General features: G+C 42.8%; 1 protein-coding gene across 1 annotated transcript in view; it reads left to right on the top strand.

Moving 5' to 3' along the window:
- ZNF827 (zinc finger protein 827) overlaps positions 1 to 16,067 on the top strand; it is a 276,108-nt gene that overhangs the window by 248,419 nt on the left and 11,622 nt on the right. The window contains exons 9-11 of the mRNA XM_069105468.1: positions 6,706 to 6,843; positions 9,415 to 9,586; positions 11,378 to 11,544. Coding sequence (XP_068961569.1) covers positions 6,706 to 6,843; positions 9,415 to 9,586; positions 11,378 to 11,544 — 477 coding nt within the window. The remainder of the gene's footprint in view (positions 1 to 6,705; positions 6,844 to 9,414; positions 9,587 to 11,377; positions 11,545 to 16,067) is intronic.

The following is a 16,067-nucleotide window of genomic DNA, read 5'->3' as shown; positions in this document are numbered from 1 at the left end:
CAAAGTCAGTCCTCAAACACTGTGGCTATTACTGTGTACAATATTCTCCTGGTTCTGCTACCCTTACTCAGCATCAGTTCATATACATCTGGGAGAGAGAATTTAAAACAAATTATTTTAATGTTAAAAATAAATAATAAATTTGAAGTGAATGAATGAGTAAAAAGAAAGAAAAGGCTTGGTGAAAGATCAAACTAAACCAATCAGCAGTGTTTAAACATGGTTGAAATTGGAAGGACAACAGTAAAATTAAAAAAAAAAGAGAGAGAGAAATAAACTAGACCACCACAATTGTGTAGCGGTTTGTATCCACATATGTATATATTACCTCAAAACTCCAGGGATCTCTAATTTCATCTGTGTGTCATCCTCCGGCACAAACAAAAGCTGTCTTAGTCAGTCAAAGAGCATTTATCAAGCACTTGCTACTTGCCAGGCACTGTGCTGAGAGAGAGAGAGGGAAGTAATCTCAAAGGGAAGCACCAGCATCAAGGAGGATAATAGTTAACTAGGCTCAGAGCACTTACATGACTGGTTCATGGTCATATGCCTAGTAAGTGGGACTCATCTAAATTATGTCCATTAAATTCTAAACTGCTGCAAATATATTTAAAATCTCTATTCATAGTTATCAGTGAAATAAAACACAAGTCGATATTGAGAAATTTTATTTAAAGATCAAGAGAGGCAAAGCAATTTAGAGGACAGAGAGCTGGCCTTGGAACCAAGAAGACCTGAGTTCCAATCCTACCTCTGGGCATGTGACCCTGGACATTTCATTTAACATCTCAATGATCTGGGCAGCTCTAGGGCCAAGTTGCAGGAAGGACACTGCCCTGTATTTGGAGAGGGAGTTTCTTCATCCAAGGCTTTCCCTACACCAATGACATCACAGTCCCTTCTGCATCCTTTCCTTTTCTATCCTATTGAAGACTAGGTACAGGATTAGTTATAGAATGTGAGAGATGGGAGGGACTCCTGCAGCCATCTAGTCCAGGTCATACAAGAAGGAGAGATGTATTGTGATAATTATCTTATAAAAACATAGGAATTAAATAGAATCAGTGTGGTCATAGATGTTCTTTTGCAATCCCAGAGGAGCTGGACCAGACACCAACTCATTTCTTTGCTTTCATTTTCTTGCTGCCAAATAGTCTCTTACAGCAATTCAAAAAGCAATTAAGTATAAAGCTTCTACAAGTGATTTTTTTAGCTAATAAACAATTTTAAAGCTCATTTGTCATTTCATTTTAAAAGATTTTCAATTTTTAAAATTCATTCCAATCCCATAAGCATCTAAGTGCCTAATATAGGCAAGATACTGTCCTAGCCCCTGGGGTTACAAAGTTAAAACAGAAATTACTTCTTTCCCTCACAGAGCAATATACATAATCGTTTCAGGAGAGAGAGGGAACGCTAGAAACCGGTGCCATGGGAAAGGCTTCTTGTTGAAAGTGGCATATGAGCTGAGAACTCTTAAGAGGCTGAGGTGAGGGAGGACCATGTTCCAAGCATGACAGACAAAGTGCTCCTGGGGTTCTCTGGGCATGAAGTACAAAGGGATAGAGGTGGAAGGTAGAATGTTCAGTTTGAGGAGTAGGAGGTAGTGCCATGTGGTGGCCAGACCATCTCAGCAGATCTAAGGTTGGATTGGAAACAGGTCAAAGGAGAGCAGTTAGCGGGCTTTTGTCTCTTAGTCTAAGCAAGAGGCCACTAGGGTCTAAATTAAAGGAATTGTGGTGTAAGGGGAGAGAAGGGGACAGATTCAAGAGAAGCTGTGTGTGTCTAAGAGCAGAGAAGTTAAATAATTTGCCCATGGTCATATATATGGCTATTGAGTGGAAGAAGGGATGCTTCAATTCAGGCCACAAAGATCTTCCATCCACCTCAGTACTTTTCAATAAAATGAAGCTTATTCCCCTGTAGTACATATCCAGAAGCAGAACAGTTAATTATATCTGAATCATTAGCTCTTCCTTTAAGACCATCAGAATAAGGTTCTTTGTATTCCCATCTAAGGGTATTGTTATAAAACTAGCAGGGACCCTAGAGTTGACCTAATTCAACCCTCTCACTTAAGAGGTGATGATCTGACTGTTACACAGCTCTTAAGTGGCAAAGCTGGGATGCCAACCCAAGCCTTCTGATTCTGAATTCAGTACCCATTGCAGTCCTCTGAGAAGGTTGTTACAGGAAATTAACTCTGTGAAATGATGGGAACCCAGAGCTAGGGTCTATTGAAGAGTGTTGGGCTAGGCCTAAACCCTCAGCCCAGCTCAGCTCTGCTATTGACTGACTAGCTATCACCCTAGGCAAAGCATGACCTCCTCTGTGCCTGTTTTACCATCTGTAAGATAAAGATCAAACATACCTCCCTCTGTCTACTTGTTAAAGTCAGAACAGTGAAGATCATTGTAGGACAAAGCTATGACAGAAAGTGGCATATAATTCAAAAGACCATAAAGAGAGAGGAAGATTGAGAAAATCTGATAGTAGCTTGTTCGGGAGACAGATTCATATGAACAAATTCTGAATCTCCCAGAGGCTAAGGAGAAGAACCTAAGGAAAATTAAAGGTCTGTGGGAGAGCTTGCTTTTGAGTGGGAAGAAAGCATAAAATATCCAAATATAAGCTCTTTTATTGAGTGAAATTTATATTAGAAATGAGATTTGTAATGAAATTGATAGAATGAAAGTGAAAAAGCAGCATGAGGAAGTGGATGGACTACTAGATTTGAATCTGGAAGACACAGGTTCAAATCCCTACCCTCTACCGTACTACCTATGTGACCTTGGGCAAGGTACAAAACTTCTTGGACTTTAGTTCCCTCATCTGTAAAATGGGAGGGTTGCACTAGATCCAAAGTCCATTCTAATTCTAAATTTATGAACCTAATAATGTTTTTATGTGGGCAAGAAGAAAAATATTGAGGGAAAATAGTAATGAAAGAAGGGGTGTATAGAAGTAACAGCTGCTATAATCCAATGTCTTTGCTTTGTGTCAGAGTTTTGAAGCCAATCATTGAAATGGACATATGTTCAGGCCATTGACGACGTTTCACCAGAGTGGGGGTCTCACCATAGGATTCTAGAGTTTTATTGAAGCCAAATAGAAAATAAGAGCTTTAATAGTAACAGTCAAGAATTATCAAGAGAGGACTTCTCTTGAGTGAAAAGACCATACTGGCACAGAGAAGAAGAAGGGGGCCTAGAGGATTGCCTTAACCCACAATTATTTCTTTTTTGTCTTAAAAAAAAAAAGTCAATCAATGCTGTTGCATAGAACAAGGATAGTGATTTGTGAATTAGGAAGCTCTGTTTCAACCAGAGCTCTGTGAGAGACTTCAGTCTCTCTGACAGTGAAATGGGAATATTACCTGATCTCATGTGGATGTTACTGGGATTCATTTACACTCAAAATAAAACCTATGACTATTTGGTGATCTCGGCACTACTTTTTGTACCGTGGGGTCCATATTGGCCCTCTTCCCCCAGGCTGAAGCAGGCTCAGCATGCTTTTCCCAAGATCAGACAGCTAGGAAAGAATCTCCACTTCCTTTCTCTGGACACAGGAGTGAGGAGAACCCTTTGCTCACAGCAATAATTTTGTCAGTATAACTCCATCTCGTAGCCTCTTGTCCTCTGATGTTTGCTAAGTTGGTGGTTCTTAAACTTAAGTTAAAGGAACCTAATTTGACAATATTTTACTTTTTCTTGACATAAAAGCCATCTTCTAAGATAACTAGGAGATTCTGAAACAATGCAGGAAGAGATTCATTACCTTCTAGCGGGCAAAAGATAAGTCCACCCATAACTCCAACATTGTTCAAACAAAACTGAAATAAGTGCAGAGTTTCTAGTGAAAAGTTATGAGAGATTGAAGAGATCACATCTAACAATTGTAAATAATAACCGGCCATTCTCTATGAGGGGCAGTGGGGGCGGGAGCAATGGATCAGATGTAAGAGGGCCCGGGTTCAAATCCTTCCTCTGGCCCTTACTGCCTTTGTGCACTTGGCAAGTCCCTTTACCTTCCTAGGTTTGCGTCCTTACCTATCAAATGAAGAAGTTGCATTGGATGCACTCGTAAGGTCTCTTCTAGTGCCTGGCACCATGCTGCATTTTATAGGTATCTCATTTGATCCCATAACAACCCTGGAAGCTATTATTATGCTATATTATCATATGCTACTATTATGCCCATTTTACCTTTGAGAAAACTGAGGCAGATAGATGTTAAATGACTTACCCAGGGTCACACAGCTATTAAGTATCTGAGGCCAGATTTGAACTGAGGTCTTCCTAGAGAGTAGATGCAACTTGCTCCAGGCCACATAGGAATTCAGAGGAAGAATTGGAATTCTAGTCGGCTTCCTCCTGGTTGGCTCCTGCTTGCTCCAACCTTATCCTTGTGTTTTGGGGGTGGGTTGATGTCTTTTTTTGTCATTATATAATGCTAGTGTTGTTTTTCTGAGTTCAGTAAAGGAAATGAGACCTCTTTTTTTTTTTTTTTAATGCAGCATCTAGACTTCTGGAGTGCCCAGAAGAGCTTGAATGAGTAATACTTAGAGGAATTGTTAAAAGACTTATTTACTTTTAATTGTGTCTACTTGTTTGGTATGTGACCCAGTTAATTCATTCTTGTTGTGAGTGTATTGGAGGACGCGGTACCCTCTTGACCTTCTCATATAATTATTACCATATTCTTCCTTTGAAGCTGTGTTTTGATTACATACTTAAAAGGAACCACTAAAATATCCCTATCATCCTGGCGTGGCTGAAATGCCCACTGATTGAACTCGAGTGCAGTAATGTCGTAACCAATAGCTCTCTCCTCCTTGTCCCTGGACAGTAAGTAAAGGCTGTCCAGCCCTCTCTTTTTCCTTCTCTCTGTACCCCTTCCTCCCCAACTTCAGTCTTATGGTCTTTGTCTAATAAGGGGAAAGTTGTCATCTCAGGTTGGGGCCTGAAAATCACATTTGAGCAAACTAACATCAACAAATAAATATGTTTTACCAGTTATATTGTCATCCATGCCCAATCCTAAACACTACTGTGATGTCACCAGTTCTCCTGACTGGTCTTTCTGTCTCTTCTTTGCTCAATTACAGAGTCTGACAAGTCTTCCTTCAGCTGGAAATTGGTCCAATTGGCTTTCATGGGAAAGAAATAGAAGTCTGACCTTTCTTATAACTTTGAGCAAATTATCCAATGTGCCCCCTAGCTGTCCTATTCTTCTGGACATGTTTAAAAAAGAGGATGCAGCATGGGGCAGCTAGCTAGGTGGCTCAGTGAATAGAGCACCGGCCCTGGAGTCAGGAGGACCCTGAGTTCACATGTGACCTCAGACACTTAACACTTACTAGCTGTGTGACCTTGGGCATGCCACTTAACCCCAATTGCCTTGCCTTCCCCCCTCTAAAAAAATAAAAGAAGAAGACACAGTGCTCATACAATTTAGGACTGGTCCTATCCACTGGATTCACATACAAGGCTCAGAGAAGGGAAGAGAAATTTGCTCAAGATTATATAGGTTACACTTTGTGTACTAAGGCAGGAATTCGTGAAAAGGAATAAAGAAGATAAAATGATGGAATGATTATCTCTTAGGACTAGAGGGGACTAAAGACCATCTGTTCCAGTCCACTGCTTTTACATATGAGGTTGCCTTTGGATATGCCACCAGTTTATTTCAATTTAGGGTCTGAGATTTGTCATCCCTCCTAGCCCTCTTGCCAATAGAATACAAGCTTTTTGAGATCAGTGAATGTTTTATTTTTGTCATTTGGATTCCGAGCTCCTAGAGCACTGCCTTATACACATTAAATGCTTAATAAATATTTGTTGAACTGCTCTCTGGAGGTATGATTGTGAACTCAGGGTGTGATGGTAGTTAGCTTGTTCTTTTGTACTGCTTATCTATGGAGTAAGTAGTTGGTGGGCTGACCTTTAGCCAAAGAGAATAAGAAATGTAGCATGAGACGGTAGCAAGAATCCAGAATTTGGCATCAGAAAACGCAGGAAAATTGTTTAATTCTTTAGATCTGTATTCTCTCATCCACAAAGTGAGATATTTGGAGGAGATAAGCTCTAAAGGGTTCTTAATTTAAAGCCGGGGTCCATGAATTTATATTTCAGTATAATCATTTTCTTTTCTAATCCTATATATTTTATGCATTTAAAAACTTCATTCCGAGAAAGAGTTCATGGTCTTCACCAGAATGCCAAAGGGTCCATTATACAATAAAGGTTAAATAACCCAACTGTTTTAGAGTATCACCAAATTTCAGAATCAATATGGTACCTCAGTAGCCATATAGTACAAGTCATACCTGAAAAAGAATCCATGTACAAGCTGCCTGATAAATAGTCATTTGGCCTGTGTCTGAAAGCCTCCATTGAGAGAGAACCCACTTGTTCCAGTTTTTAAGAGTTTTTTCTTTTCTTTACATCAAACCTAGATTCCAGCTCTAGGACCTGTATCCAACTAGGAATTCACCTAGATTTATATTAAATTTGCTTTTGCTTTCAGGAGCAGTTTCATATGCAGGAAATAGTCCCACAGGATAGGCTTGGGACAGTTGATGCTTAATCCCCTGATCACATCTCCAGAAGATGAGCTCTGTGCAAGGCCTTAAATGTAACTAAGATGGAATTTTGTTTGTGTTGATTTCGTTTGTTTGTTGTTGTGTTTCATGTGGCTCAGAAACGGAAAAGATAGGACTGGAGGCAGGAAATGGATTACCATCCTGGAAATTCAATGACCAGCTTTTTCCCTGCGACGTCTGTGGGAAAGTGTTTGGCCGACAGCAAACGTTGTCCCGACATCTCTCGCTGCACACAGGTAAAGTCAATCTTGAACTTTTCTCTCACACGCTCACCACACCACCATCACCACCCCACTTCCTAACTGACGCCTTTCCATTGCCCCCTCAATCTAATGCCATATTTCTTTAGGAGAAATTAGGAAAATTGATGAAAGCCCATTTCCACTTTCCATCTCCAACCTTTCTCACTTGGAATAAATTAGTATTTGAACAAAATACTAGAAGACCTGAATTATCTATGCTTTATTTTGAAGCTAGATTCCTCTTTCCTCTGAATGTTTTGCAGCAATTGGATTCCTCCTCAACTTCACAGAGTCAAATTCAGTGGATTTGACTCAGGGAAATGTTATGATCAGAACTAGTGTCCAGCTCTACTTTTTTGTAGGTTTTCCCATTCAGATTTAAATCCTTAGGAATGCTTTTCACCTCTTCTCACAGCCTCCAGCTCTGCTCGAGAAAATCCCAGTCCAATCCAAGCCAAGTACCATACACATATTCCCTTCCAAGCTGGAACTGGTCATCAGTAGGGAAGGGGAGGGGGAGGATAACTGGAAAGAGATGAAGGGGGAAAAAAAGTTAAAAACTGCCCTCCTGCTATCCCCATGGAATTACCTCTTTTCAGCTCCTCTCTCCTTACCCACTTTGAGTAAGGGAGAATTTACTCTAGTCCTGCATCTGCTCTTCTGAATCTTTGAGACAGTTGCTTTCCCTAAAAAAACTAGGGAAAGCAGTTATGGCCTAGTAGATGAAACTAGTTACTCTCTGGTCTTGGGCAAGTGCTTTTCCTCCAGAGACCTTAGTTTCCTTATCTATAAAATTATGAGATTGGACCAGATTACTTCTAAGTCCCCTTCCAGCTCTTGGTCCCAAGATCATATGAAGAATGGAAAAGAGAGGTGGGAGCTAGGTGGGAGAAAGGGAGAATAAGTCCCATCAAGCCACCAATCCTTCCTTTCCTCTCCATCCTACCAACCTTGCTCCCTCCCTCGTTCTCCATAGACTTAATCCAGAACTCTTATCTCTGCTCACCCTTGATCACCAGGTTTCTACTTGGCCGACACTGTGTCTCGGGGCACCAGAGCCCCTCATCCAACAAGTCTTAGTTCTAGGGGGAGATATGTGTTCCTATTGCCCTGAGTTATAAACTCTTGGTTCATTTTCCCATAGAAATACTGTTAAATATGCTGCTTAAATTAGTACAGTACATCAGTTGGGCAGGTTGGCCTGTGAACCAAACCCACCTCAGTAACTGTTTCCTTAGGGCGATGCTGTATAAATGAATTTTGTCACATGGCCGCATTTGTAAACTAGGCACTGCCAGGATAGTTATGGTGCTGGGAGTATTAGGGATAGGGACTTAGCTGGTGATTTCTTTCTATGTAGGTATAGGTATATTTCCTTACATATTGGTATAAATAATATAGGTAACTCTCAGGTGAGGAAGTACCCCCCTACCCAGGCAACTTAAGAACTGAGCTGCCTAGAACAACAAGAGATGAAATGTCTGGTGAACCTTGGTCTTCCTGGTTTCCAGGCCAGCTCTACTCTGCACCTCTAGTCATACTCACAGTTTAACCATCTCATCTCAGTGGCTAGTGTACTGGGCTGGCATCAGAAGACCTGAATTTAAATCCTGCCTCAGATACTTGCTACCTCTCAGTCATAGTTTCCCCATCTATAAGATGGTTTCTAAGATCCCTTCCAGCTCTTAAACCAAGAATAGTCTAATACTAACAGAAACCATAACGGAAAGGACAAGTCTTGCAGTTTTCTCAGAGTACATTCCCTTCAGTTAGGTTGTTTGACCCTCATAAGAATCAAGTAAGGCCAGAACCTTCGCCTTGGTTGGACCCAGTAACTTACCCACCTGAGGAGGGGTGAAGTAAAGAAGGGTCTTGCACTCTATTACTGCTCAGTCAAACTTTTTTTTTTCCAGACCTCAGGGAAGATGAAGCAGGCCATTTTAATTTTCAGATGCTTGATGAAGTAAATGAATCTAGAATGACACCCTCCCCCTCCCTCCCAGGAATAATCCTTCAGCCTTCATCTCACTTATGTACTAGTCTCCATTAAGAAACCAACCGAAACTTTCCCTTTTATATATTTGAAATGAAGAAGAAAAATGAAAATTTTAAATAAAATTATTCCACGAGTTAGGCCATTTTGTTTAATGCCACTCAGTTTTTAATGCTCTTGTCTGACCTAGTCCAGAGTTTAGGAAATGGCACAGCTTACCCCTAAGTTGTAATACTGTGGACACTGTCCCTTCCCTCCCTGCTCCTGCTCTGCTTTTAACCCTTAAGAAACGTGACCACACATATACTGAGTGACATAGGAGGCCAGATCCCCACTCAATGTCCACACAGGCAAAGTCCCAAAGGGCTACAAAAATGGGTCCAGTGCCCATATGGCCACCAGTTCTGCATGACTCTTAGAAATTCACCATTCTGGGGTGGCTCTGGTTTCCTCTTTGAAATGACATTCAAACCTTCCCTTGTGGGTACTCCAACAGTGAAAATTAAGGTGATGTGATTGAGTTTCTGATTTGGGGGCCGGGGGTTGCTTTCTTTGTGCCCCTTGTCCTGCAGAGGAGAGAAAATTCAAATGCCACTTGTGCCCCTATGCGGCTAAGTGCCGTGCAAACCTGAACCAGCACCTGACTGTCCATGCTGTGAAGCTGGTGAGCACCGACACTGAGGACATTGTCAGCGCGGTCACCTCAGAAGGCAGTGATGGAAGGAAGCACCCCTACTATTACAGGTGAAGGCTCTGCCCCCAAGATCCCTACCTCCTTGGCTGCCTGCCTGCCAAGTGAGTTACGGTGAGGGATCCGTCAGTTTCAAGGGGCAGTCTGAACTGGGCTTGGACTCCCCTTCTCCCCCAAATTGCTGTAAGCCCTGCAGCCTGAGGCATCCACCTCCAGGAGCTGAGGACAGCATTGATGTACCTTCTAAGGTTGGGAGGGAAGAAGAATTAGCAAGAATGATCTTAAAATCCTAGGATAAGGGAGACAGTGCTACATACAAACTTGACTCATCCTTTTTGAATTTGGCCCACCCCTCTTAAGACTAAGAGTCTTAGGGTGGTCCAGTGGATAGTACATTGGGACTGAAGTCAGGAAGATCGCCGTTCAAATCTGGTCTTACATACCTCTTAGTATGACCTTGGCCAAGTCACTTATTCTCTGTCTGCCTCAGTTTCCTCAACTCTAAAATGAGGATAATAATAGCACCTACCTCCCAGGGTTGTTGTGGTGTCCAAATGAGGTAATGTTTGTAAAGCTCTTACTTAGCCCAGTGCCCCGCACATAGTAGGAGCTTCATAAATGCTTTCTCCCTCTCTCCCCACAAACCAGAGGCACACATAGGTCCAGGAGCTGGCAGAGAGTTTGGTTGCTATAAAAACAAAGTTTCTGGATCCTTCTTCTCTCTATCTAAAGTTGGGATGAGGCCAGAGAGCCTGGCTGCAAACATGCCTTTATCCCAGTCACTTTCACAATTCTATGACTTCTAGTAGGTCCTGTAGCAGACTTACCCGGCATTCTGGGCACACTGCGCAGATCTGCATTCACAGCAGCGCTGTCCCAACCCATAGGAGCTGTCCAGAGCCAGAGGAGGCTCCTGGGTTTTGCATGGGGCTCCAGGTTTCTCAGTGTCCCTGCCCCGCTCTGCTTCTTGGCAGGGCTGCAGTACATCTTCCTGCCCGGAGGAATCAGCTAGGTGATGGGCAGCATCTGGAATCTGTAGTTTTTAATTAACTTTATGATTATTTAGCATCATTATAGCATATATGGGATTGTTGCATTATGCCAGCATGTAATCCATTTGGCAGGGTGACTGCTTTTTCAGAGACATTTCAGTGTGGAAGAAAAAGGAATGTTTCCAGTGGAAAAACTCGTCTTTTTTTGGTGGGGAGAAAAGGTATTTGTAAAGTTGGGGCCTTCTGAGCACACTAAGTGGAAACTGAGCTCTCTCTTTGTTAACACAAAACAAGGGGAACATAATGATGCAAAATTATAGCCAGGATTGGCCCCCAAGAAAAACTAGGAGAAAGCAACTTCCTTGCAAAATTGGGAGATGTGGTACATGGCGTGCTGCTCATGGTAACATCAGGCTTTTAATGCATCAGTTTTTATGAACTCAACTTTCTTCTCCTTTTTTACTTTTTATTACAAGGCATGAGAAACAACAGAGAGTAGTAGACAGGGAAACAGTCTCAGGGCCAGGGAGACTTGACCCACCTTGGGCACATACGAACTGTTTGACCCTGGGCAAGTCACTGTACCTGTGTTCAGCTCAGTCCTGTAAGTCTTAGAGCAGTGTCTAGCCTGCATGGGCAGAGACAGGCTTCCTCTTCTGGGATTTCCCTATACTGATAAAATCCCAGGGGCCACTCCTATCACTGTCCTGAAAGGGATAAATGCAGAATAAATATAGGTGATGTAAAAACAGGAAGATTTGATAAAAATGTATTGTAAAAAAAAAGCCATTGGTTTTTCTTATTCTTCTTTCTGTTTCTTCCTCCTTTTCTCTCTCTGATTCTCTCTCATAGTTGTCATGTGTGTGGCTTTGAGACCGAACTCAACGTCCAATTTGTCAGTCACATGTCCCTCCACGTGGACAAGGAACAGTGGATGTTTTCAATCTGCTGCACCGCCTGTGACTTTGTCACCATGGAAGAAGCTGATATTAAAGCTCACATCAACACCAAGCACACAGGTGATCATTGCTTCCCCCCTACCTGCCCCTGCCAAAAAAAACCCCAAACTTGTTTTATTGATGTTCTCTTTTTTAAGTATTGATCTCACTTCCCAATGACCCTCCCTTCCCCACAGAATCCTCATATAACAAAGAAGTACAGGTAAGGAAAACAAATCAATATAATGGCCTCATCTGAGTACTCCTCATTCTGCACCTGTAGGCCACCACCTTTCTGTCAAAAGGTGGAAAGCATGCTGCTGGTTGTTATCCCAAGCAGTCCCTTTTGTTTTCCTTCCCTCCCACCTTCAGCCTGCTCTCATCTCGTGAAGGGAAACCAGACCCCGTATGACTTTTCAGCTGTGTCCCTCCCATCTCCACCAGAGACTGGCATTTGCTTCCTCTTGAACGCCTTCACCTCTCCAGATGCCAAGCAGAGGGTCACGTTGCATGCTCCCTGCAAAGCTAAGGAGTTGTCCAAGTTGTGAAGGACAAGCACACCGCCATCACCTTGTGGAGCCGACTTCAGCAGCCATGAGCTGATTGTTGAGCAGGGATTGCCCATTAAGGCGCAGGAGCTGCCCCCAGGCTGCTGGACTCCTCTAGGGCTCTGCTGGCAGAGGCCCAAATGAAATCTTCCATTCAGTGGGGAGTTAAGAACTTCTTGTTCTGAGGTTTCTGTGGCGCTGCTTTCTCTGCTTCTGAGACATTCTGGTCCTCCCCTCCGAATTTTCAGCCCTTGCCGTGTTCCAGTGTGCCATCTGCAACCTTTCCTCTCATGAAGCCAGTGAGGTCAGGGGTGGAAGAAGAAAGCCCCAAACCTCCTGGAACTCTTCTTGTTTCTCTGCTGGCCAGCGAGAGATACCCTTTCATTCCTCTCTCTTACCAGTCTGGTTAACTTCCTCCATTTAATGATCTTAACATTTTTACTCCATGATGCAATTACCATCTCCAAAGTGATGGTTACAAATGACACAGACCTGGAAGTCATTAAGGGAGAAGGAAGATGAGCTTCCCTCCCATTTGAAACACTCACATGTTATAACCTGATTGTACTAACTGCCAACCCTCTGTGTTGGGTCAGCCCCTTTACATCCCATCAGCCAGATCAGGGAGACCCTGGAGCTGGAATTTCCCCAATGGTTGTGCAGATAATGTGTGAAGCCAACAAGAATCTGTCTTGGGCTTCTGGGCCTGCATTGGCTCAGTGGTGCCAACAGTAATAAAAGCTTGTTTGTGGCAGTAAATTGAGCAGATAAAACTTGGAGTCCCAGAGAGAAGGAGACAGAAGCAGAGAGAGATAGAAGAGAAGGGAGGGAGAGGGAGAAACAGACAGGAGAGAGAGAGAAGGGGGAAAGGGAGGGAGAGGGGGAGAGAGACAGGCAGAGCCAGAGAGACATAGGAGAGAAGGTGGGGAAGGAGAAACAAAGAGATACAGGGGAGGGGATGGAGAGGGAGAGACAAAGAAGAGAGAGGGGGGGGGGGGGGGAGAGGAAGGGAGGGAGACAGAGACACAGGAGAGAAGGTGGGGAAGGAGAGACAGAGATACAGGAGGGGGGAGGGAGAGACAGAGAAGACAGAGTTGGGGAACAGGGTGGGCAGAGAGAGAGTCATTTTTTTACAAGGAGCTTTCTGACCATAACCATGTTAGTATTATGCACAGCAAGCGAGCTGGGGTGCCCGTGTGAAAATTAAAGTGAGCATTTCTGTGCCGAGTGGAAGAAAGCCAGACTTCCTCTGTGGCAATGGGCCTTTTAAACCTTCCAGCTTCCTTTCTTCAGCTCGCCACCCTCACTCCATCCTCTTTTGTACCCTCACACAAATATGGCTGTACCCAGCAGGAGCTACCTCCCAGGGGACTGTACCATCTGTTATGGCTAGGATGTGTAGTTAGGAAAAGTTGGATTCAAATTTAACCTGGATCCACAGAGGACATCTGTTACTAACCACTAACCAGTTTTAAATGCAGTTCTTTCCTGAGCGCCAAGCCCTAGCCTTCCCCCCCCCCTCCCCCCCACCTCCTTCATCCCTACCTTCTGCCTCAGGAATGATGCAAAGGCACAGTGGCCTTGTTCCTAGGTTTGGGGTCTTCCCTGAGCAGGGGTCTAAATCATCATCATTTTCTGGTACCTCCACCAGTATTCTCAATTACAACTCAGATCTACATGGTGCTTAAGATTTTTACAAAATACTACCCTGTGACATAGTTTTTATTATCAGTATTTTGAAGAAAAAGAAATTGAGAGCCAGCATGGAGAAGTGGAGCCCTGGATTTGGAACAAGGAACACAATTCAAATGCTATCTCTGCTACTTACCAGCTATGTGACCTTAGCCTCAGTTTCCCCATCTGTCAAATAGTCATATTGACCTAGGCCCCTGCCAGCTCTCTGATTCTTTGATCAAGGTCAGCATGTCAGAGCCATGATTTCCACCCCCATCTCCCCAGACTCTGAAGTCCAGTAACAGCTGCACAGCTATTGATTGGAAACATTATGGAGATTCTTGATCAAGTATTCTTTGGGCTCAGTGGCCTTTGGATCTCATGTCAGAGCTTTTGTGACCTTTGTCCCATTAAGCCATATTCATCTCCAGTATTGTCCCCATTTTATAGATGAGATAACCATGGTTTTCAGAGGTAAAATCAGGCTCCTCGTTTTACAGATGAGGAAAACTGAGACTCAGAGATCCAGGGCAGGTGACTTGCTCCAATCCATACAGCTTGCTAGTGTCAAAGCAGGAAATAGAGTCTGGGTCTGCTGGCTTGCACTCCAGTGATCTCCTTCTACACTACCCTGCCTCTGAATCGGGATCATAAGTTTTTAGAGGTGGAAAGGACCTCAGAGGTTGTGTAGGTCACTTTCACTAAATACTATATGTGATATGTGTATGGGTCTGTATCTATATATACATATGGTAGCCCTGCTATTATAACATTGTACGTTCTGTTTATCAGTACATACACACATGTATACCTACATACACTATATTCTGTGCTTATGCACCTGTCTCTTTTTTTTAAATGTAAGTTTTTTGAGGACAGGGATTGTTTCACTTTTGTCTTTGTATCTCTGGCATCTGGCACATCGCAGGCATTCAAGTAGCCCTTGTTGACTTTAGAGTTGGTGGATCTGATTCATGCTCCATAACATCTACATGCTGAAGTGGCCTGATATGTCACTGCTGGCTCATAAGGAAAATGTACCAAATGCACCAAACCTGCTCCCTTCCTGGCATGTAGTCAGTACTCGATAAATGGTACTTGAATGTGTAAGTGAATAATAGCATCATGAGGCATTAGCACCACTTTTAAGGGGTATATTAAAATGTGCCTTCCTCTTTTTATCTGCCCCTTGCCCCCCCCAATTCCTCCTCCCCCCCCCACACACACAAACAAAGGCAGGGAAAAGATAGAGCATTAAATAAAGGGCATTAGATTTTGAGTCAGAAGACCCAGATTCTGGTCCCAGCTCTTGATGTCTCTCAGCTCAATGGCTGGGAACAAATTATTTAACTTTCCAAAATTCAGCATTCTCATCTGTTAAATGGGGATAATAATATTTGTCCTCTCTCCCTCCCACGACTGTGAAGAAAGAGCCTTGTAGATCATAAAGAAGTATAGAAATGAGTCATAGACTTAGGGAAGTAGATGGGACGACATGGCCACAACTATGGGCTATTTTTCCTTCTTGTGATAGCATTTGACCTTGGCATTTTTATGTATTTATTAATTTGTTATCATTCAGTAGCTGTGTCTAATGTCAGAAAGCTTTAGGGTATACAGGCCTATTTTTAAAGATAGTAATTGAAATGCTAAAAAAAATTAGCTCTCAAAAGCAATTTAAAATAATCATTCACTGTACCCTGTTGGATAAGCTAGCCTCAAAAGATGGATTTAACAAAACAATTTTAGAGATGTATTCAGTACCTCACAGAAAATGTTCTGTTCATTTCTAAAATACAGTTGTACCAGTAAATAGAGTCCATACTAGATTGGCGGTGCTGATACTAAATTAATTACCCCTTCAAAATACTCTAGAGTCCTAATTTCCTCTAGATCTTACAAAGAGAACAGCCTTGGTATTTAGAAAGAAGGAAGCAAATGCAAGAAAGAAAGGCCCATCTTTTTAATACCAATATTCAACTAGTGTTCATGTGTGGCTAGAATCATGTAATACTAGAATCTTCAAAGAACTAAAATGGGTATCAGAGGACAAAGGAGAGACCCATTTGGGGTGTGATCAGGCCGCAAAATTTCACAAAGAAGGAGAAGAAGGGAAGTCATCAAAGAAATGAATGATCCAGAAAGAAGATGGGCTGGCCTATGGCAAGACTGAGAGAACTGTGTGCTCCATTGGTGTCCTCCATATTTCAGGAGAAGGCAAGAAAGGAACTCTGCATTTTGGGTGGAATTCTCGTGATGAACTTATGGGAAGAAATGAACAAGTGTCAACCAGGAGGGATGGGCGGGAATTGGTGGCAATCAGGATCACTGGAAGAAGTACCCATCTACCTTGGCATCAGAGATCCCTATGAATTATGAGTC

Source organism: Petaurus breviceps, unplaced genomic scaffold, assembly GCF_028583685.1.
Source record: "Petaurus breviceps papuanus isolate PSGF00001 unplaced genomic scaffold, PetGlider_PUasm1.0 76, whole genome shotgun sequence".
In the NCBI taxonomy this organism is placed as follows: domain Eukaryota; kingdom Metazoa; phylum Chordata; class Mammalia; order Diprotodontia; family Petauridae; genus Petaurus; species Petaurus breviceps.
The sequence above is the reverse complement of the archived record's forward strand: the minus strand, read 5'-3'. Positions and strand labels throughout refer to the sequence as shown.